Source organism: Vicia villosa, unplaced genomic scaffold (genome assembly GCF_029867415.1).
Source record: "Vicia villosa cultivar HV-30 ecotype Madison, WI unplaced genomic scaffold, Vvil1.0 ctg.000052F_1_1, whole genome shotgun sequence".
Classification (NCBI taxonomy): Eukaryota; Viridiplantae; Streptophyta; class Magnoliopsida; order Fabales; family Fabaceae; genus Vicia; species Vicia villosa.
The window spans coordinates 1,373,355-1,397,724 of record NW_026704981.1 but is presented as its reverse complement, the minus strand read 5'-3'; the positions used below and the strand labels follow the sequence as shown (position 1 = coordinate 1,397,724).

General features: G+C 40.7%; 2 protein-coding genes across 2 annotated transcripts; both read left to right on the top strand.

The window, feature by feature from the left end:
* Positions 1 to 14,065: 14,065 nt before the first annotated feature.
* On the top strand, positions 14,066 to 15,856 carry LOC131623116 (uncharacterized). The gene has a single exon (XM_058894132.1). It carries the CDS (start codon positions 14,066 to 14,068, stop codon positions 15,854 to 15,856), a length of 1,791 nt encoding a protein of 596 aa, XP_058750115.1.
* Positions 15,857 to 15,892: 36 nt separating this feature from the next.
* On the top strand, positions 15,893 to 17,203 carry LOC131623115 (uncharacterized). The gene has a single exon (XM_058894131.1). It carries the CDS (start codon positions 15,893 to 15,895, stop codon positions 17,201 to 17,203), a length of 1,311 nt encoding a protein of 436 aa, XP_058750114.1.
* The last annotated feature ends 7,167 nt before the right edge of the window (positions 17,204 to 24,370 follow it).

Genomic DNA, 24,370 nt, shown 5'->3' with positions numbered 1-24,370 from the left:
ACTGGCCCGGGAAATTGCATCATTTTCCTGAGGAAAAAGAGAAAAGACTTGAAATCCCTAAGTATATTATAAAAGATTACACTAACTAGACAGATTAATGCCCCGGGGATGTTTCCCCGAAACGCAAAAGTATACACTAACACACGATTCAGGCAGAAAAAGATGGTAAGAAAGAGACTTACCGGTAGTATGAAGCTGGAATCTGGCGGCGAAGAAAACAAAGGAAGCATGAAGATCGGCGGCGGAGCAATGAGAATCAGAGAGTTCTTGAGAGAAAAAAGGAGCGTAAAACCCTAAATGAGAGTTACCACCCCTTTTTGTAGAGCCTGCACAGAAGTCGAAATGTCGCTCGGCTGACACACCATTTCCTAGGCGCCACCTAAATGCATGCCTCGTTATGACCCTACTCCCTAGGCCATCTTTGCTCGTTTAATACGCTGCCACATCATCCAGAGCGCTTATGAATAGTTACCATTCCACTTCCCAAGTAACTAGCAAGCAGCTAGTCTCCCCACGAGAATTCTCCGCTCGTCTAGGTATGTTACACCCGACGAAGCATCCACACGAGGAACACCCTGGAGCGCATGGACCGAAATCCATACAGGAGGAACAAATAGTCACAACCCCCTAGTTGGAAGCTAAGACTTAGGAGGCTCCTATTTTGGACTGGGCCGACGCATGGCCCAAACATAGCATGAGGCCCAAATTCAGCCTGACCCAAGGGAAGCCCAGTCTAGCTCCTCGTCAACAGGGCTTACACCTTCCCGTACATCGGGTATGTGCCATGCTGGGTTCATCCTTGCAAGTCCACGAGCCTCTCGAGCAGGACTGTGGACCAAGCTTGGCTTCGTACTGGGCCTCGAGAAATAATTCCCTGCGAACACCTCCACCTACCTTTTTCGCCGAGGGTCCTCCTCCTTGTAGGGTTCCTTTGCCACACAATCCTCCGAATAAGGCGGAGTCTACGCACATCCGAGAAGACCGCCTCTGCCCTAAAACTTCGGTGCGGTTGGCCCAGGATGGAGACCATGTGCTGGTCTCTAATACACCCGTAAGATCCTTACAGTCTCCATTTTAGGCCTGTACATCCAGTCCAATATGGAGATCTTGGACCAACATTGGGGTTTATAAATACCCTCTTTCACTAGAGGGTCAGGAGTAATACCCCTTTTCTAATCCCAAAGTTATAACATAACATTCATAGAGTAATCATGCATAAAGGAAAAGGGCGTCACATGTTAATTTCCACCGCAATGAAAATCCAAACCAACATACAGAATTTATAATATGCACTAATCATATTGTAAAACAAATTGAAAATCTCATGCTTTTATACATTATGCATAAACGCTTGCGGATACAAATTGAAAATCTCATGCTTTCATACAAATTGAAAATCTCATGCTTTCATACAAATTGAAAATCTCATGCTTTCATACATTGCTATCAAAAGTTTCCATGAATATATCTCATACTATATTCATCTACCAAATTCAATTAACATCTCCAAACATGCTATTTGAAATTCACCATCTAGGCTACATAGCCTTTAAACAACATATCCAAAGTATCAAACAAAACATAGAAAATAACAATATCCAACTATAAGCATAAGTCTAAAGAAACCCCCAAAGTGTTACATGATCAGAGCATATGACTTGCTACCTAATCAAACAACAAACTCGAAAGCTCTTCGGCTAATCTTGAAAAAGCTACTACGTGTCTGAACCTGCACGTCACCAACAAAGGGAAATATTCAAACATAAGGGTGAGAATTAAAATTACTATATAAAACATAATAATGGGAAATGAAAAACAAAACCAAGTAATACATTTTATAATTCATCACTCTTCTTGAAAACATGCTTTCATAATCAATATATTAAGATTAACATTTTTAAAATCAACCAACTAAATTCCATCATACAAGTAATCATATTCAATTACCAACTCATTAACTGTAATCCAATAATGAAATATCATCAAGTACACAATTATCACTTCACAAATTTCCACATACATGCATCAATCAACAAATAATCATTCCACACAAATATATTACAAAATCACACTGTCATACCCCAAAATTTATCCGATACAATTCGCATCTTTTAATTTATTACAGGTGTTAAAACTAAGGATTAGGGGGTTTAACATATCTATTGTTAAACCTGATCTCTTATAAAACCTTTAATTAAAATTAGGTGTGCAATTAGCAGGTATTTGGGCTCAAATCATTTGGCCCAATCTATCTAACTGTGGGTTTTTATCGCTTCTAATAAACTGTTGATTATTCACTTTTTGGGTTATCAATAATTGGGACATTATTCGATTTAGGGCATTAGGTTCAACTATTTATTTGGGTTTTTTTAAATAATTAGGATTAGTAGTTTTTTTAATATAAGGGTTATTAGGGTTAATCACTATTAGTTTCGATTAATATTATTATTATTATTGTTTTAATATTATTATTAATAGGTTAATTATTAGGATTATTTAGGATCAATTTGGTCATTACAATTTTGTGGAGAATTATTGAATTAAATAGGGCCTTTAAATTCATATTTTTGTCATGATTTTTTATTTCCCATTTATTAAGTTATTTTTGATTTTTTATTCCTAAAATTCAAAGATTAATTATATAAAATATAAAATAAATCAGTCAAAGTGCATGGGCTTGGACTTAGGTTGTGTTTGAGGTCCCAATTATGCTGCAAGAAACGTAAAGTTGAATCCCTAGCAGAATCTTGACCAAATTAGGGAGTTTTACATGATTGGCAAACCAAATCTCCCCATGATAAATGCAAGGATTCATCTCAATTTTGGTGACCTAATTGATCCCATTATATATACAAAAGGAAGGGCAAGGCGTGGGGAGGTTTTGGGTGGCCGAAAAAAGGACTGGGCAAAGCTTCAAAAATGTAAACTCGAGTCCCATGGCAGAAGGAGTTGGGGATCAATTCGAGTTCTCTTGCACATCCAAGACCATTCCTCATGGTCTTCTAAAGCTGTCGGATTCATTACCGTCGCCTGTAACCTTCGGAATCGACCTAGACAAGCCTCACAGTGTGCAACCTTTGGATTTTTCTGTAACAACACTCTATGCTTCGTGAACGTGTTTCGACCATATATTTATGCTTAGAATCATGTCTTTATACTTTCTGGACAATTTAATTTGATTTTAAGTGCAGGTACCGTATTACACCATTGTTAGGTTTATTGAGCTCTGATTTAGGGCTTTGCATTTGGGGCAAAATTAGGACGAACCAAGGGCACTATCGAATTCAGAGCATTAACTTTGGTCTACCTATAGTCTTGTATCGGTTTTATACGGTCATTATTGTGATATTTAATTTACAGGCTTTCTGGCTATGGCAAGCAGAACCGTAGGTGTAAGTCTGTTGCATTTTCCAGAACTTCCACGAAGAAGAAAGAAATCCTCGGGCGCGCAGGTTTTTCCGTTTGAATTTATGAGTTTTGTTTAATATATTATTCATCGCATGTCAATGTTTATCAGCAAATGGCAAGTGGTTTAGCGGAAGAAGGGGTGTACGAGACCCTATGCATAATAACGTGGGTTCAATCCCTGGGGGCTTCACCCATTTAGTTGTTTTTTTGAAATATTTGTCTCTATAAGATCATGCGCTCAGGTACAACACGAGACTACCGTGCACCCTCCATCCCAGGCCCTTGGATGCTGTGATTCTTAAATCTGAAGGTTAGATGGCTGCCTTCCCATGGTGCACTTGCAAGGGCTCCCCACATAGGATCTCGCCCCAGGTTCATTCTTGTTTAACTAGCCCCATTAAAACGCATATTTCATATTTATTGTTTTTAGTATGTTATATTATCAGCATGGACATTTGGCAGAGATGGTTTGAGATGAGTGTTGCGAACCAAAGAGACCTGGGTTCGATTCCCAGGTCATGTGTATTTTTTTCTATTATTTTCTTGAGTAGGTTCATTCTTGTTTAACTAGCCCCATTAAAACACATATTTCATATTTATTGTTTTTAGTATGTTATATTATCAGCGTGGACATTTGGCAGAGATGGTTTGAGATGAGTGTTGCGAACCAAAGAGACCTGGGTTCGATTCCCAGGTCATGTGTATTTTTTTCTATTATTTTCTTGAGTTTGCTTGCTAGGGATAAGTCATAAATCAGGCGCTGTGCTGTCCCTGAAGACTACCGTGCGTCTTCACATCTATGCCACAGGATCTCTTACAATCCTGATCCAACGCCCATGAGGATGAAGATGCATACCATGGACACTCACCCAGTCTCATGTGATCCAAGCCAGGTTTTATTTATTTTATTATTTAAACTATTTACATTAAAAATGATAATTAATATTATTTGTTTTAATTAGTTTATTTAATTAGAATTAGATAATAAAATTAGGATTAGGGTTTAGAATTATATTTTTCGATTATTCGATTATTTCGACTTAATTGATTTAATTGATTTAATTGATTTAATTATTTTAATTATTAAAAATCACAAAAAGCGTTCATCAACACGTTAGGGTTCGCCCAATCCCATTGATCACTTGGCTAAGGTTTTAGGATTCAATTTATTACTCATTCCGACCAAATCTATTGGTCGCAGTGATTAATAATCGATTAATTTAATTAATCAAATCCAATAATAAAAAAACGTCAATTCTAACCCCCCTTTAACGGATAAATGACGGATGAATATCTATTTCATCCGCCTTCGAATTGATCGACTCTCTATGTCGTATTGATCAAATATCCAAATAAAGCAATAAAATAATAAAATCATAAATAATAAAATTACAAGATTTAAAATACATTTAATTTGCTGCCCGCGATGATCGAATCTATCGATCTGAGTAACCAGCAATGCCCCATTAATTCATTAGCTATACTGATCAAATCTATTGATCATCGCATCTAACGGTGACATATCAAATCAGGGTTGTACGGCCAAATCTAAAACATTCGAACACACTAAACCACGACACTACAAAATTCACCTCTTCAACACTGCGATGTTCACAACTACGACAAGGTAATTCAAAATACCGTCGAACATTTGCATTTCAAAACTGCGATAGGCCATTCAAAAAGCCTTTAAAACAACTTCCAACTATATCAACTCAAATTCAATTCTAAGGCGTACAACCCTGTGCCCGAACTACGTCGACTCTGATTCTCCATAAGGAGATACGTAGGCACTTGGATAACCAAGGCGAGTCCCCCTCCTTAAAATCTCATTTTTTTCCCCTATTCAATTCTTTAGCTATTAACCTTAACTTTTAGCCATAAGCCTTAACCTTGGATACAAACCTTAGGAAAGGGTTGAGGGTGCCTAACACCTTCCCTCGACCTGATTATAATAACTTACCTCGAATCTCTAAACTGCGTATGGTTTCCTATTCTCCCTTCAGAATAGGTGGCGACTCTAAACCTTTATTTTTAGGGCAGGTTGCTACAGCTGGCGACTCTGCTGGAGATACACTTAATGGTGAATTATTAGACTCCTATAGGTTTTGGCAGGGTTTAGGTTTTTGGCAAACGGTGTAGGTTTTTGGCGAAATTTTTAGGGTTGGCTAATTCGCCATTTTAGGGTTTATGGTTTTAATATAAACATTTAAATTATATTTATTTATTTATTTATTTACAACTTCCATTTACAGTAATTATAACAATTTAAATGAATATTCGTTTACTTTAATATTTGTTGCTGTACTGCAATTTTGGAGCTACAAATGGCAGGATTTGGGGATCAGATTCTTATAAATATTTAAATTTAATTTAATTTAATTATTTATTTACGGTTTTTATTTACAGTAAATATTTATAGTAATTTAAATAAATGTTTATTTAAATGATTACTTGTTTTACTGTAAATTTTGGGGATATATAAGTTGTTGTCAAACCTAAGCGTGGGAATTATAATTAAGACCAGAGGGGAACTACATCGCCTACGAGTCTTGTTATAATTCCACTCAGAGTGGGTTAAATATTCGGAAAGGTCTGATACGAGGCTCGACCTTGTTGAGGGATGGACTGGGTATTTAGCTGATCTCTCTAGGAACCAACCCCTAAAATTCGAACCTCATGGACCAATGAGTTGTTCCAAAATCCAAAGAGACAAAAAGTCTCGGCGGCTACGAACGACCCCATGAGACCTTCTAGAACATACCAATGGGAAGGGTAGGCACCCTAAGCCGTTACGTCGAACTTATGAGCCTTTAAGTAGGAGTTTTTTTTTATACGATAAAAACCCTCACATTTATCCCAGGGGCGGCTAGTGTTCAGTTAACCTGATCAAGCATTCGAAACTCATCAGGAGTACGCATCCAAGGACATAACAATGGTTATCCTTCAAAATATTGAGGAAAGTCAAATCCATAACGATTATCCCTCACCTCAGAAGGTCGAGACATCAAATTTATCCCTCACATTAGGAGGTCGAGACCAACATCAAAACCGCTATGGTTTATCCCTCACATCAGGAGGTCAAAATATGACGATACCACAATGGTAATTCTTCATCAATCAATGACTCAAGCAGTCACTATGCACTTCCAACAAATCAGAGATTCATGATCACACGACTTGTTCAAAAGAAAAGAATGAATCAAAAAGAAGAGAAAACAAGGATTACAAAATAAGAATCCTCATCAAAAGAACAAAGTCGTGTGATCAGACACCAAAAACGAAAGGTAAAGTGACTGCCATGTCCGAACGCCTCATTGGCTCCTCAATAATCTCAAACTCCTCTTGAAATATGAACGCTCGTGTCAAGTTAACTGAACTTAGGACTGGAGAACATCATGAAGGGGGTGGGCACCAAATAATTTTGAGCCTAAAAATCCTTTTTTCTAAAACCGTGAACCTGGCCACGTTACAACCCTTAAAAGTCCTAATTTGTTGCACCCCAAAATTTCCCCACTTATTTATTCCCCAATTGGCTTTCATGTCACATTCGTATGCATACCTCACGTAGGTCATCCACTCAATACATTCATTCATATCATTGTTACTGTTCAAGAAAATTGATAAAAAAGAGCTTCTATGTGGGAGATATCTTGGTTCAAAAGAGAAGGTTTGGAGTATAATTATATGGCCTCGTTTTCATTGGAGTTCTTCTAAAATCAGGTTTTGTTTCTCTCCAAGTCAAAGCTCCGGTTAAAAGATACAAATCTCAGATTCATCAGGGCTTTCAAATTAGGGTTTTGACCAAAGTCAACCCTGTTGACTTTTTGGTCAAGATTTAATTAGGAAATAATTTTGAGCACGAAGTATGGTGGCCTTGAAGAAATGTTCATTGAAGCTTCTTGGGTTGAAAGAGGATTGAGAATCAGATCAGAAACGGATTAACCGGGAAATTCATCTGGAATCGGAAAAATCGGGAAAAGTTGACTTTTTGGTCAAAAACCAAGTCAACTGTCAAATATTGACTCATGGTGGAAAATCGGTCAAAGGAAAGTCAAAGGATGATTAAAACCAAGAAAATAATCAAAGTTGCCATTTTTGGAAGGTTAGTTGAAACTTGAAATTGCTAAAAATAGAAAATTCCATACTTAGTAAAATCGAGTTTCTAAGAAGGGATGAGCAGCCAACTTCATGCAAATATTACACGTGGTTTTATGCATAATTTCAAGACAAGGTCAACATAAAAATTGTTCATCTCATGGCACACTACAACTTTGTAGTTAAAAGTTTTTGCATTACCTAACACCAAAATTGCTCTATGTCATGAACTCCTTAAGTTGATACCAAGAGGGAATTGTTTGAAGGTCCATAGCTAGAGATATAGGTATTCAAAGTGGGGTTCCGGGGTTGTATTCATATGAGGTATTGAAGAGTTCCACATCTAGCCATGCAAGATGCTGCACGTGAAAAGCAAAAGAAAAGTTACTACAAATGTATGACCCTTGTTCACTAAGCATAAGAGAAGTCCCACTACAACCATACACACCATGAGCCAAATCACCTCACTCTATATAAAGCCACACCTCACACAACACACTCTCACGCTTTCATTCTCCCACTTTTCCTTTTCAGTTTCACTCTCATCACCCTCTTCCCTCTCTCACCGTAACCAACCCTCATCAACCACCCCTAACAACCCTAAAGCAACAAACTCCGGCCACCACAACAAACTCCGGCCGCCGTAACAAACTCTTCCACCATCAATCTTCATCCTCTACTCACTATTCCATCATCATCATCATCGTCATCTTCACTTCCCTAGGCATAACGTGTTCATTCATCATAATCGCTGCGAGTTCTTGAAGAAGCAAATATGAGCATCTAGTTCTAAGATATGAGTTTATTTCTCGGCACAAATGAACAAGATTTGAAGTGGAGCGTCTAAAAGCTAAGGAACAGAAAGCAGCTCGTAGAGTTCTTCCCCTTGCTTCAACATTCGTTCAGGTACGTTGCCAAATCCCTCTCAGCATAATAGATAGCGTGCCGCAGGTTCATATGCATTTGTATTCAATCTTTGGATTCTTGAGATTCGTTTTCAGTTTGTGTGAAGTGATGTTTGTGCGAGCGTTTAAATTATGTATATGAGCTCTTTATAGCATGAGGATTGATCTAGTACCATTAGCTTGCGTTCTCGGTGAATTTTTAGAAGTTAGGGTTTAGTTATGTGGCTCGGTTTGAACGTTAGAGAAGGTTTTAGGGAAAACTAAGCTCATTTTCGAACTCAGCACCGGATTCCAAGCCAGGTAGTGGTCATCGCTTTGATTTCTGGGCGTTTTAGTCGAGCTCCGATGGTGGAGCAACCGGAGAAGACGACCGGAGTTGGCATCCCCGGCGTCTGTTACATTTCACGGGTTACAATCCGATTGCATAGGTGGCGCCCTCTTATTGGTTGCTTTTCCAAACTTTTTGCTATTCTTGTTTTACTACAATCATTGAGCTATGAGGTGTTGAATTCTGATTGGCCCTGGCTAATTGTTTTGTCTTTATGTGACTTAAAATGGTTTGAACCAATTGATATCACGTTACTATGTCATTTTGCTATGTGGATCTTGTGTCAAAATAATTGTGCATGCTGAATAAGAATAATAATAGAACAAGGTGATACAAGTTGGGCCTAGCGTTTTCTGGTTCACACCCCCATACTATAAGGCCCATGTTTTGTTGCTTCTTAGTCTAGTTCATTTTGAATGTTACTGCTGCACCCCTGCCAGTTTTCTTTTTTTAGTATACAAATTGTTTTCTTTTTATTTTTCCTTGTTAATTCGATTTTTTTGCCTAAATAAAAATGATAAAAATTATTTTCTAACCAATTAGATTTTTAACAATCCATAGATTTCATTTTTGATTTTTAATTGATTTTAATGGTTGATTGGTGCATAATAATAAAAATAAATAGTTTTTTCCTAATTTTAATTTTTGGAATTAGTTTTGAAATGAATAAAAAAATTTGCTTGTGAATACTTTTGTTTTAGATTTTAATCTTTGATTTCTAATTAGACTTTATTTTCTTTTAATTGATATTATTTGTGTGTTTTTTAGACTTGCTTAGCATAGTTTGGACTTAGAATTTTCCCTTCAAACAATAACTCTAGGCATAGAAATTAGGTTAGTCTCCCTTTTTCTCATTCTTTTTCTTTTTACAACATTAAAACACTTAATAAATAGTTAAATAAAATCCCTCTAAAAAATACAAAGAAAACACTTAAAAAACATTAATAAAAAAGTGAAAATCATTAAATAGGGGATAGAAGCTTGAATCTCCCTTGCTTAAGGGAATCATTCGAGTGCTTGGATCTCCCTTGCTTAAGGGAACCATCCGAGCGTAAGTTCCCAATTTCTAAAAAACACAAACCAAAGAGTAACTCGAGTTTCCCTTGCTTAAGGGATTCCCTCGAAACGCTCAAACTCTCTTCTGTCTCTCGCCCTCGTGGCATTCTTAAGAACATGTTGAATCCATTCCATAATTAGGCGTGTAAGTCTCCAAAGGTCGAGTATCGTGGAGTGCGAATTTAACCTCTGTTCACCTAAAAAACACCAAAACATAGAAAATCTTGAGCCGAACTACGGCGCTCTGATTCCTTGTAAGGGATACGTAGGCATTGGGTCGCGGGGCCTAAGCGAGCATACTTGTAAATAATTCCTTCTTTTCCCCGTATTTCTTTTGCATTCATTCGCATTTAGGTTTAGACATAGATACACCCTCTAGATAGAAACAAACATAGGTGGATACCATCGAGTACGATGGGCGTGAGGGGTGCTAACACCTTCCCCTTGCGTAACCGACTCCCGTGCCCTGTTCTCTGGTCGAAAGACCTTGTTCTTATTCTGAGTTAGGTTATCTGTTATTCCTTTCCCTTGATGGGAGAAATATATTAGTGGCGACTCTGATTCCATTTTTTGCGATAGCGACAGCTGGCGACTCTGCTGGGGATGTTGATAGACCTGCGCTGGTCCATTCTTAGCGAGTCGATCCTAGCCTTTGTTTGTTTCTTTTATTGGGTGTTTTCTTGTTTGTTTGTTTACATCTTGTATATATGTTTGCATATCATGTTTATTTCCGCTTGCATATCATGCATCTAGACTATATTATGGGTCCCCGTGGGGGCCACATATTTTTCTGCTTTGTTTTGCAGGTGGGGGGGTTTCTGTGAGGTAAAAGGCCCACTACCCAGGCCAGTGACACATAGGATTAGCGTGGATGCCCATGTTGACTCCCGTAGCGCTTGCTATGATCGAGCTCGACATGGGGTACCACAACTGGGCGAGGTTCTTTCATGGAACACTGTGTCTGGCACGCTTGTTGCCTCAAACACTTTGTACCCCATGGGAACTGTAGACCCTAGTGACCATTAGGGACCACCTGTCCGTGTCTAGAATTCATACCTGTGAGTTTGGGGAGGGACAGGATACTAGCCTTCATCACACCCGGATTTCCATATTGCAATCTGAAGCCGAAATTTTGAACCTATTGTATTCAGTGCTACCCAGATATCCAGAGTTGCGAGGGACATTCAGTCTCTCACCGCATCACACACATGACACATCACGCTATTGCATCCACCTCACTTCATTCTTGGAGAATCCTAAAGTCTATTCCCGATAAAAATATATACGATCTTTTACCTCAAAAAAAATGAAAAAAAAAAGAAGAAAAAAAATAGCAATAAAAGAGAAAAAGTGATGAAAAGACTTTAGGATTCTTCCAATGAAATGCATTCCACCATATCATTTAACATGCATGTTCATTTATTTTCAGGAACTTTTGGCTTTGTCTCCGACCAACACATGGCTCCACCAATGAAGACTGGTAGACGCAACCTCTCCTATACATTCCCGAATCCGAATCTGGATTCTCTTGAGTGTTTAGCAAAGAAGATCACGCCAGATGAGTCAACCAAGTTCTGAGAAAAATATGGGTATATTCTGAGCCTTCTCAAGATGCCATTCACCAAGTACGAGCAAGAAGGAGTTCATACCCTGCTTCAGTTCTACAATCCTTCTCTTCGCTGTTTCACGTTCCTGACTATCTCTTGGTTCCTACATTAGAGGAGTATTCTCTTTTCCTCGGTGTTCCGGTCAAAAAAGAAGAAGTTCCGTACTATGGCACCATGGAGGCCCCTACGTCCATTGAAATTTCTAAGGCTCTTTATTTGAGCAAGTCGGTCGTGGAAGCAAACCTCTCCAAAAAGGGGGGATGTCTTGGTTTTCGTATGGAGTTTTTGGTTCAAAAGGCTTGTGATGCTGTTGAGGGAAAAGAATGGGACACATTTAGGGCTATCCTGGCTCTAAGTATCTATGTATCATGATGTTCTCAAATGTGGCTAACTTTGTTGACATGATTGCAATTCATATATTCATTCTTCAAAACCCGGTTCCTACGCTTTTGGGAGATGTTTATCACTCCATTCATCACAAGAATAGTCAAAAGGGAGGTTTCGTTAGATGTTGTGCTCCATTGTCAATTGGTAGCAGGAATTGCTATGAATATGTACTTAACCCCTAGGTACATGGTTCGATTCCTGCGGGAGGCAAAAACAATATTTCCTGGGCAGCCGACAAGCGGACCTAGGAGGGATTATTGATTAAGACGGTAACATGCTCGGTTGGCCGACACGGTTGATGCGTGCAGCGGATATCGGGGTGTTACATTAATTAATGTAACACCCCGATATCCGCTGCACGCATCAACCGTGTCGGCCAACCGAGCATGTTACCGGCTTAATCAATAATCCCCCTAGGTCCGCTTATCGGCTGCCCAGGAAATATTGTTTTTGCCTCCCGCAGGAATCGAACCATGTACCTAGGGGTTAAGTACGTATTCATAGCAATTCCTGCTACCACTTGAGCTAGCAGCTCAATTGGTAGCAGGAATTGCTATGAATACGTACTTAACCCCTAGGTACATGGTTCGATTCCTGCGGGAGGCAAAACCAATATTTCCTGGGCAGCCGATAAGCGGACCTAGGGGGGATTATTGATTAAGCCGGTAACATGCTCGGTTGGCCGACACGGTTGATGCGTGCAGCGGATATCGGGGTGTTACACACACATCTAAATGGGCTGAGAGGATTATGGGGCTGAGAGCCAAAGATATCGTCTGGTACAATAGAGCTTTAGATGACATGGAGGTCATTATGAGTTGCAGAAAGTTCAATAATGTACCTCTCATGGGTCTTAGAGGTGGAATCAATTATAATCCCATCTTGGCTAGGAGAACATATGGATACGCTTTTGTAAGTCCTCCTGAGCAAACAGAGATTACTGAGACTATTTTCTATCATTCAGCCACTGACAATGGGAAAATGGCAGAAGCGGTGCAAGCTTGGAAGAGTATTTGTTGGCGAGATAAGAAACATTTTGGCCAGAGAGATTGTGCTACTTACGAGGATTATACTAAGTGGGTCAAATCTGTGGCTGATACTCAAGGGATGCCTTTCCCTCCTAAAGATCCTTTGTATCCCCTTGCTGGTGAACAACCCAACATTGTTTCCATGTCTCGTTATAATGAAACGGTGGAGCAGAACAGAAAGTTAACCAAACAGGTAGAAACAGTGCTCGTTAATATGAATACCGCTCGACAAGAGAAGCTCTCTGCACTCCATAAGTTGAAATTAAGAGAAATAAAGCTCGAATAATTGTATGCTAGAGGGAGCACTTCTCAAAAGAGGCCAAGAATGACTATAGGCTCTAAATCTATCGAAACCCAAGAAAAGAAGATGAAAGAGCATTACGAGGCTCAGTTGGCAGAGTTGACTGAAAGACTCCAGATTCAGACTGAAGAAGCCAATTCAGAAAAGGCTCGTCGTAAGAAAGCAGACAAACTCCTGTTGGAACGCCAAGGAAAGATAGAGAAATGTTATGAAGAGATCCGAAAGCTGACAAGTCAGGTAAGAGAAAAGGATCAGAGTAATGCCCAAGTTCAAGAAGAAGCTAGGTATTGGGAGTTGAAGCACCGCCACGTGGAAACGATGCACTTCAGAAAAGACCTTCTGATTCAAGAGATCATTAAGAGGCCAACCCGTGATGATACCAAAAAGCTTTTCAATGAAAAGAAGGCCTGGAGCGATAAGAACATTGGAGAAAGCCCTCTCCGTCATGTGGACATGGAGGATCCCGCTTAGTGATGGCTTTGTTATTTGAATCACCACCAGACTTGTTGGATGTGGTTCCTGGTTCCATTTTTTTTGTTGTTGGCTCATGAGAGCGAATTAATTTGTGATTCTGATTATGTCAAGAACTTGGTTACAAATCTAATGGAGTTTTCCTATTCATCTTGGTTATGTTTCAGTCTCTTCTATTATTTTGTGTTGTTGGTTTGAGACAAAGCTAAAGTTTCCTAAAAATAAAAAAACATGACATATCCATGCACACATGCACACATGCATTTCATACATTCATATATATGACAGGTGCACCAAATGGTATTCTTGTTTGATTGACCAGGTTTTCTCTTTCAGCAATTGCACCTCCACCTACACATCGCTACTACACAAGGGCTAATCATTCACTGCAAATGGATCAGTTAAGGGACGATCTTATCCAGATGAGAACTCAGGTTACTGCTCAGATGGCTCAGTTCATGGAAGTCATGCAAAGCATGGCTGATCGCCAAGAAGAGCTCAGAATCAGGATGGACACAGTTGCTCAGGTTGTTGCGGACCCCCCGCAAAGAAATTCTGCTGATATTCGTGTCAATGGTGAACCTGTGAGCGGAGGACCTGGTGTAATTCCTCCTGCTGCTAATCAAGGTAATCCCCGTGGGCCTCCCCAGCCTTCTCCTGAAGGACAAACCACACAACAAATCAGAAGGGCTGCTGCTATCCCCGTGTTGGAAGAGGACCAACACGAGGACTTGTTTCCTGAAAGTAAATGGGGATTTCCACATGATGCTGGAAGGATGTTTAGAGGTCTGGAAGAAAGGATGAGGGCAATGGAAGGCCAAGGACTTGGTATGGATATCAGTGATTTGGGTTTGGTTCCTGGCGTCCGTGTGCCACCGAAACTCAAAGTACCTGATTTTGAGAAATACAAGGGGAATACTTGTCCTAAGACACATGTCCGAGCTTACTATCGCAAAATGCATGTATACTCTGAGGACGAAGGACTGTTGATGCACTTCTTCCAAGATAGCCTTATTGGGGCATCCTTGGAGTGGTACATGAGGTTGGAAAGAGCTCACATCCGAAGTTGGAGAGATCTGGTTGAGGCCTTCGTGAAGCAATATCAGTATAATATTGACATGGCACTGAATCGCACTCAGTTACAAAATCTAGCCCAGAAAGCTAATGAGTCCTTCAAAGAATATGCGCAGAAATGGCGCGAGTTGGCGGCTAGAGTCCAACCACCCATGCTGGAAAGAGAAATGATGGATATGTTCACCAATACTCTGGAGGGCCAATACTACTCTTCCTGCTCTGCATCCTCGAGTTTCGCCGAGTTGGTTATGATTGGTGAACGAATTGAAAGTGGAATTAAGGCTGGTAGAATACAGAATCCAAGTGCTGCTAGTTCCTCCTCTAGGGCAGGAGGGAAGAAACCATATAACGGATTTGCTAAGAAAAGAGATGGTGAAACAAGTGCTGCTTACTATGGTAAAGGCAAAGGCCATGCTTATCAACAAGTATCCGCTGTGACCATACCGAATGCTCCTCTTCAACAACAACAACAACAGCAGAGGTATCCTCCGCATCAGTATCAGCAAAAGCCGAGAGCGCCAAGAAATTTTGATCCCATACCCATTACATATGCACAACTACTTGCTCATCTTTTACATCTTGAGTTGGTGCAACTTCGTACCATGGGCCCTCCACCTGCTAAGCTCCCTCCTAACTATGATGCTAATGCTCACTGTGCGTTTCATTCTGGGGCTGCTGGTCATGATATTAAACATTGCATAGGATTCATGCATAAAGTACAAGATCTGATTGATTCAAAGGCTATTGAGTTCACCCCTACTCAAGGACCTAACGTTGTACAGAACCCTATGCCTCCCCATGGAACTCATGCTGCAAATGCCATCGAGGTTGTCGAAGACGCTCACTTGGTCAAGGATGTGACCGAATTGGGCTCTCTGTTACCATTGTTGAAGATAGAATTATTGAGGATGGGTCTATACTCTGGTTGTGGAGAATTATGTACTGATTGCACGGCCATTTCCTCAGTCTGTGACAAGGTAAAAAGTGGGATTCAACAGTTGATAGATAATGGGTATCTACAGTTTGAGCATGTGCGACATCCTGAATTAGTCAAGAATGAAGTCAATGTGGTATCCATCCCGTATACTCCTGCTAAGATTCCAGTTCCTACCAGAGCGCCGCCTTTGGTCATTACGTTGCCTGGTCCCGTCCCATATACTAGTGAAAAAGCAATCCAATGGAATTATGGCTGAGAAGTTTTCTACCAAGGGGCCAAGTATGAGATTAAAATGCCGGTTGAGAAAGAAGATGTGGATAATGTTGTTGGCATTGGGAGAATGACAAGAAGTGGTCGTATTTTCAATCCTCCCCAGAATACTCGCGATGACAATGCAGAAGCTCTAGCTCAAGCAAAAGGGAAAAGAGTGGTAGAAGATACAGTGGATCAGGGGCAAAGCTCTAACTCTGAAGACACTGTGGCCAAAGAGATGGAAGAGTTCCTCAAGAACATCAAGAAAAGTGAGTATAAAGTGGTTGACCAACTGAATCAAGCTCAATCAAAGATTTCGATCTTGCAGTTGCTCTTGTGTTCGGAAACACATCGAAATGCTTTGCTAAGACTCTTAAGTACTGCTTTCGTCCCTCCAGAGATCTCAGTGAATCAACTTGAAGGGGTGGTGTCAAACATTAATGCTGGTAATGGATTGGGGTTCACTGATGCTGATCTGCCTCCTGAAGGTAGAAACCACAATAGAGCTTTACATATATCGGTGGAGTGTAAAGGGACTATGTTATCACGCGTTCTCGTGGATAATGGATCTTCTTTGAATGTATTACCGAAGTCGTCTTTGATGAGGCTAGATTATTCTGGTGTTCAGATAAGGTCGAGTGAATTGACGGTGAGAGCCTTTGATGGATCAAAGAGATCAGTATTTGGGGAGGTTGACTTGCTGATAATGATAGGTCCTCAGCTCTTCACTATTACTTTCATTGTGATGGATATCCACCCGTCTTACAGTTGTCTCCTGGGACGTCCATGGATCCATGCTGCTGGGGCCGTGACTTCCACATTGCATCAGAAACTCAAATTCGCAACTCAAGGAAAGATAGTCACAATATGTGGGGAGGAAGAACACGTGGTAAGCCATCTTGCGTCCTTCAGGTATATTGATGTGGAAGGAGAGGTCCACGAGACGCCTTGCCAAGCCTTTGAGGCTGTCCAGACCATCAAGATCCCTTATGTTGAAAATAAGAAGTTGGAGGCTCCCATGTCTTCACTAAAGGAAGCTAAAGCTGTGGTTGAATCTGGTCATCCTGAAGGATGGGGCCGAGTCTTGGATTTACCGATCAAGCTGGATAAATGTGGGATTGGTTATCAAGTGGGTCAGAGTTCATCAAATGAGGTCCCCAAGAAGTCTGGAACCTTCGTTCCGATCAAGTTCTCTAGTGTTGGCATCGTCAAAGATCATGTCTGTGCTGCTGATGACGATATGGATAGCGATTATGACATTGAAGAATGGATCAAGCCGCGTGTCCCAGGACAGAAGCTTCTCAACTGGTCGTCCGAGGACATCATCTCAATTGCTTTTGATCAAGAGTAATACTGTTTGTTTTTGTTTATCATACAATAATTCCTGTGTTCTGCCCAAGACACAGTGAACACATGTAGGGCATCATTTGTTGTTTTTCAATGTTAAAATCATTAATAAATGGACGTTTTTGCATTCAAATATTTTGTTCCCTGTCTTTCCTTTTTTACTTTTACATTTGTTATAAATAAATAAAAAAAATGACAACGTTGCTTAGTCATCATCATCCCTCCATTCTAAAATAAAGCATAAATCATAATCCATGCAGATCCACTTCTCCTCCGGATTCTGTTGACAACGATCTTGCTATGCCTCGTTATGACTTCGACAATCCTATCTATACCGCTGAAGAAGGGGGTGAAGAAGATTGTGAACTCCCTGATGAGTTGGCCAGATTGTTGAAACAAGAAGAGAAAGTGATCGAGCCACATCAAGAGCCTATTGAGACGGTAAATCTTGGCACCGAAGAGATAAGAAGGGAGGTTAAAATAGGGGCTTCTTTGAATGAGGATGTGAAAGAAAAGTTGATTGGAATGTTGAAAGAGTATTCTGATATCTTCGCTTGGTCTTACGAAGATATGCCTGGATTAGATACTAATATTGTTGTGCACAGGTTACCTCTTAAAGAAAATTCTCTGCCTGTCAAACAGAAACTCAGAAGAACACGTCCCGACATGTCCAAGAAGATCCAGGAAGAGGTTCAGAAGCAGTTTGATGCAGGTTTTCTTGCTGTAACAGTTTATCCACCATGGGTCGCCAATATTGTACCTGTACCTAAGAAAGATGGGAAGGTACGAATGTGTGTCGACTATCGAGATCTGAATAGGGCGAGTCCGAAGGATGATTTCCCGCTTCCTCACATCGATGTATTGGTAGATAATACTGCTCAGTTATCGGTTTTCTCCTTCATGGACGGTTTTTCTGGTTACAATCAAATAAAGATGGCGCCCGAGGACATGGAAAAGACAACATTCATTACGCCGTGGGGCACCTTTTGTTACAAGGTCATGCCATTTGGGTTGAAGAATGCTGGGGCAACCTATCAAAGAGCTTTGGTGACTTTATTTCACGACATGATTCATAAGGAGATTGAGGTCTATGTGGACGACATGATTGCAAAGTCCCATACTGAGGAGGAGCACCTTGTCCACCTGAAGAAATTGTTTGAAAGGTTAAGAAAGTTCAGGTTAAGGTTGAATCCCAATAAATGTACCTTCGGAGTGAGATCAGGAAAGTTGCTTGGTTTCATCATAAGTGAAAAGGGTATTGAGGTCGATCCCGCCAAGGTAAAAGCTATACAAGAGATGCCTGAGCCGAGGACTGAGAAGCAGGTTCGTGGGTTCCTGGGAAGGTTGAATTATATTGCAAGGTTCATCTCACACCTTACCGCCACGTGTGAACCTATCTTCAAGTTATTGAGAAAGAATCAAGCAATAAAGTGGGATGACAATTGTCAAAAGGCATTTGATAAGGTTAAAGAGTATTTGCAAGAGCCTCCAATCCTCATGCCTCCAGTGGAAGGTAGGCCGTTGATTATGTACTTGACGGTCCTCGAGAATTCGATGGGGTGCGTGCTGGGTCAGCATGACGAGTCCGGTCAAAAAGAGCACGCAATTTATTACCTTATCAAAAAGTTTACCGATTGTGAATCAAGATACTCACTACTCGAGAAAACTTGCTGTGCTTTGGCATGGGCTACTCGCCGACTGAGACAATATATGTTGACTCACACTACTTTGTTGATTTCAAAGATGGATCCGATCAAATATATATTTGAGAGACCAGCATTGACAGGAAGGATTGCCCGTTGGCAAATGATCTTGACAGAATATGACATACAATACACTACTCAGAAGGCCGTTAAAAGCAGTGTGATTGCTGATTATCTTGCGCATCAACCTGTTGACAATTACCAGTCTATGTACTTTGAGTTTCCTGATGAGGATATAATGTGTGTGGCAGAGACTTCCAAGAGTCAAGATCAAGAGGAAGGACCTGAACCAGGGGCACGATGGACGCTCGTGTTCGATGGTGCCTCTAATGCATTGGGTAATGGTATCGGGGCTGTGCTTACTTCTCCGACAGGTTTTCATATTCCATTCACGGCCAGGATTTGTTTTGATTGTACTAATAATGTGGCTGAATACGAGGCTTGCATATATGGTATTGAGGCTGCCATTGATTTGAGGATTAAAAATCTCGCAGTGTATGGAGATTCTGCCTTGGTGATTAGTCAGATCAACGGAGACTGGGAAACACGCCACCCCAATTTGGTTCCCTATAGAGAACATGTTGTGAAATTGGCTCAATACTTCGATGAGATCACCTTTGATCACATCCCTCGAGAGGAAAATCATTTGGCGGATGCCTTGGCCACTTTAGCATCCATGTTCAAAGTCAAATGGGACAATGAAGCGCCTTCAATTGTGATCAAAAGGTTAGATGAGCCTGCATTATGTGGCGTTGTTGATAATGTGCCTGATGAGAAACCATGGTTTTATGACATTAAGAAATTTCTGGAGAACCAAGAGTATCCTGAGGGTGCTTCCCTTACGGATAGGAAAACTCTGAAGAGACTATCTGCCAAGTTCTTCCTTGCTGGAGGAGTGTTGTACAAGAGGAATTTTGATTCTGTGTTGCTCAGATGCGTGGATAGACACGAAGCAGCAAAGATCATGCAAGAGGTGCATGAAGGATCCTTTGGTACACATGCAAGTGGACACACCATGGCTAGAAAAATATTGAGAGCAGGTTATTATTGGTCGACCTTGGAGCATGATTATTTCAACCATGTGGTGGTATGTTACAAATGTCAAGTGTATGCAGATAGGGTTCATGTACCTCCGGTTCCTCTGAATGTGTTGACATCTCCTTGGCCGTTTTCTATGTGGGGCATCGATATGATCGGAGAAATTAAGCCCACCGCCTCTAATGGATATCGTTTCATCCTCGTTGCTATTGACTACTTCACCAAGTGGGTTGAAGCTGCTTCTTATGCAAATGTCTCCAAACAAGTAGTGACTCGCTTCATCAAGCACAATATAATCTGTCGTTATGGGGTTCCTGAGAAAATTATCACTGATAATGGATCCAACCTCAATAACAAGATGATGAAGGAATTATGCGAGAACTTCAAGATTACACATCATAATTCCTCCCCGTACAGGTCAAAGATGAATGGCGCGGTTGAAGCGGCCAATAAGAATATCAAGAAGATTGTGCAAAAGATGGTGGTCACTTACAAGGACTGGCATGAGATGTTGCCTTTTGCTTTACATGGTTATCGTACCTCGGTGCGTGCTTCCACAGGGGCAACTCCCTTCTCATTAGTATATGGCATGGAAGCGATCCTTCCGGTTGAGGTTGAGATTCCTTCATTAAGGGTATTGACAGATGTGAAGCTCAGTGAAGCTGATTGGGTTCAGACCAGATTTGATCAACTGAACCTCATTGATGAAAAGAGACTAGCGGCCATATGCCATGGGCAAGCCTATCAAAAGAAGATGAAGAAAGCCTTCGACAAGAAGATTCGTCCTCGACACTTTCAGGTTGGTGACCTTGTGCTCAAGAAGATCCTGCCTATTCACAATGATCCTAGGGGAAAGTGGACTCCGAATTACGAAGGGCCTTATGTCGTAAAGAAAGTCTCCTCAGGTGGCGCCATGATCCTCTCAACTATGGATGGTGAAGACTTCCCACTTCCCGTGAATGCCGACGCAGTTAAAAAATACTTCGCATAAACCTGGTCAAAAAATAAAATAAAAGAAAAGGAGAAGATCAGGCAAAAGAATGAAAAAGTAATAAAGTACACCCGCTAAGTTGAAAACCCGAAAGGGAGACTTAGGCAAAAATGGGGTCCTGGTGGATTGAAAACCCGAAAGGGCGGTCCAGGCAAAAGAAGGACAAAAAGCGAATGACTGCGTCGTGCATTGGATCCTTGAGCATAGCTAGTCACCACAATTGAAGGACTCAGAAGGGTAAAAGATCAATTCATTCATCCATTTCGGAAAGCAAAGCAGAAGGAATATTGAAGATCTGCAAGGCATAGCAAGATTGGAACCCAATGGAATCTTTTCTTACGTTGCCATGTTTGTAAATGTTGTTTGTTTTCCTTTTTGGTGGCCACCTCCTTAAGGGGGCCACTTCCTGACGTACACGCCTATGTTAGGCAATTTTTTTCATTAATAAAAAGATATTTCATTCAAAAAATTCCAACATCGTTTTATTTTTACCGTTTTGTTTACAAAAACATCCAATTATTTTGGTAAGCATTACATTTCTAACATCGAAGTCCTACAAAAAGAACATGATCTAAAACAGATAGAATTGCTTAAAGATTTTGAGTACTTGGGATGATGGACGAGGTATAGCCATCATACCTGGGGCATACTTGTTTGACTTGTTTTGCAGGAATCTCCTATCATTCAGCACAGTCAGATGCCAGTACCTACGCTTCAAGAGGTGTCAACCGGACATCTCTTTCGAGATGGAACCCAAAAGTCTTCTTTCCTATAAATACCAGAGTTTATTTCTCTGGGGAGCTCTCATCCAGGGTCCAAATGCTCCGCAGTGTTGATTAGATTCCCTTATTCTTCGACAAAGATGTAGAAGTTCAAAAGGGGAGGTGCAATCTTCAAGTTTCCAAACATGGTGACGGTAATGTCTCTCAAAAGTGCCATCGTGTATCCTTCCTCACAAGTCTTCTGGCGCAAGTTTCCCCCCTGCAGAAGTTACATATTGGGGTTAGTCAAGAAACCATCTGGTGTGGCCGGGTAAAGTCAGAACGAAGAATCCCCCCACAGAGTGTTTTGGACAGAAGGCTCTCTCCGATGTTCATTTATCCTCTCTTGCATATAGTAATCATTGCATTCATACTGCATCTACAAAAACGCGTAGCATTTCCATGAATATGGAGCATTACGCCATGGAAAAATCAAACATGCATCAATGCATAAGCCAGGTTTGTATGTGCTCCCAAAGGCACAAGGTAATATATCCCCAGAAAAAGTCTCACTTTCTCCCTCCAAGTGTGGATTGGATACAAAGTCTTCCTTCGTCAAGATCATTGTCTCTTTGGTTATTTCCCTTTTGTTGAGTTCAATCGTTTGGATAACCCATACTTTGTGTGTGGCAATTCGAATGATTGTCACTCTTGTAGAATTACACCCCGCCTTTTGGCCTGAGGGAACCATGTAGCTCTTATGTTCCGTAAGTAACAATACCTCTTTCAAAGTCCAGTGTTTATTGGCATCATCTAAAAGAGTCTGGTCGTCACCAGTCCTCTCTTTGCGTTCACTTTTTGTGAGTCCCCTTTACTGCCTTTTGCATAAGGGATATCTCTTGCTTCTTGCAAGTTTGCCTTAGTTATTTTCCCGTATGCTGCCTGCAGATTAGAGTGCGAATGAGGGTGGGCATTCAACCCATCTCATTTTTCAATTATTTGGGTAATCATACTTGGTGTGTGGTGACTCGAATGAATGCCACTCTTGAAGAGTACACCCCGCCTTTTGGCCTGAGGGACCCATGTAACTTTTATGCTTCGCAAGCATCATCACCTCCTCGAAGGTTCAGTGGTTACTGTCATCCGCGTGTCGAGTCTAGTCGTTACTAGTCTTGTTTTGGTTATTTTCCCGCATGTTGCGTGCATAATAGAGTGCGAATGAGGGTGGGCATTCAACCCATCTCATTTTTCAATCATTTGAAATCCATACTATGTGTGTGGCAATTCGAGTGATTGCCACCCTTGAAGGGTTACACCCCGCCTGTTGGCCTGTGGGATTCATGTAATTCTTATGCTTCGCAAGCATCAATGCTTTTTGAAAGCCCAGTGTTTACTGATATCTCTTCAGTCAAGTCCAATGATTATTGGCATCTCTTTCCTTTAAAGTCCCATGGTTATAGGCATCCTTCTAAGTCTGGTTGTTACCAGTAAAAGTCCTGTTGTTACGGGCATCCTTTGATCAGTGCTAGTTGTTACTAGTCTGTTCCTTTAAAGTCCTGTGGTTACAGGCATCCTTTGGTTAGGTCTGATTGTTATTGGTCCTTTCCTTGAAAGTCTGGTTGTTACCAGCAAAAGTCCTGTTGTTATGGGCATCCTTTGATCAGTGCTAGTTGTTACTAGTCTGTTCCTTTAAAGTCCTATGGTTATAGGCATCCTTTGGTTAAGTCTGATTGTTATTGGTCCTTTCCTTGAAAGTCTGGTTGTTACCAGCAAAAGTCCTGTTGTTACGGGCATCTTTTGGTCAGTTCTAGTTGTTACTAGTCTGTTCCTTTAAAGTCCTGTTGTTACATGCATCCTTTGGCTAGGTCTGATTGTTATTGGTCCTTTCCTTCAAAGTCCGGTTGTTATCGGCAAAGGTCCAGTAGTTGACTGTCGTTTCTTGTTTGTGTCAAGCATTTAATTGTATCCCCTGTTTGGAATCAGTGGTAACTGGTATCCTTTCTCAAAATCACAGTTACAAATGTCTCTTCAGAGTTGTTACTCCAGAGCGCAAATTTTTGGGTTCTTTGGTATTCAATCCACTTACACCTCAAATGTCCATAACTTGTATCGTTCGTACATTCAGGTCCAAGCAGATTGAATAGGGGCAACTGTTGCACCCCAAAATTTGCCCACTTATTTATTCCCCAATTGGCTTTCATGTCACATTCGTATGCATACCTCACGTAGGTCATCCACTCAATACATTCATTCATATCATTGTTACTGTTCAAGAAAATTGATAAAAAAGAGCTTCTATGTGGGAGATATCTTGGTTCAAAAGAGAAGGTTTGGAGTATAATTATATGGCCTCGTTTTCATTAGAGTTCTTCTAAAATCAGGTTTTGTTTCTCTCCAAGTCAAAGCTCCGGTTAAAAGATACAAATCTCAGATTCATCAGGGCTTTCAAATTAGGGTTTTGACCAAAGTCAACCCTGTTGACTTTTTGGTCAAGATTTAATTAGGAAATAATTTTGAGCACGAAGTATGGTGGCCTTGAAGAAATGTTCATTGAAGCTTCTTGGGTTGAAAGAGGATTGAGAATCAGATCAGAAACGGATTAACCGGGAAATTCATCTGGAATCGGAAAAATCGGGAAAAGTTGACTTTTTGGTCAAAAACCAAGTCAACTGTCAAATATTGACTCATGGTGGAAAATCGGTCAAAGGAAAGTCAAAGGATGATTAAAACCAAGAAAA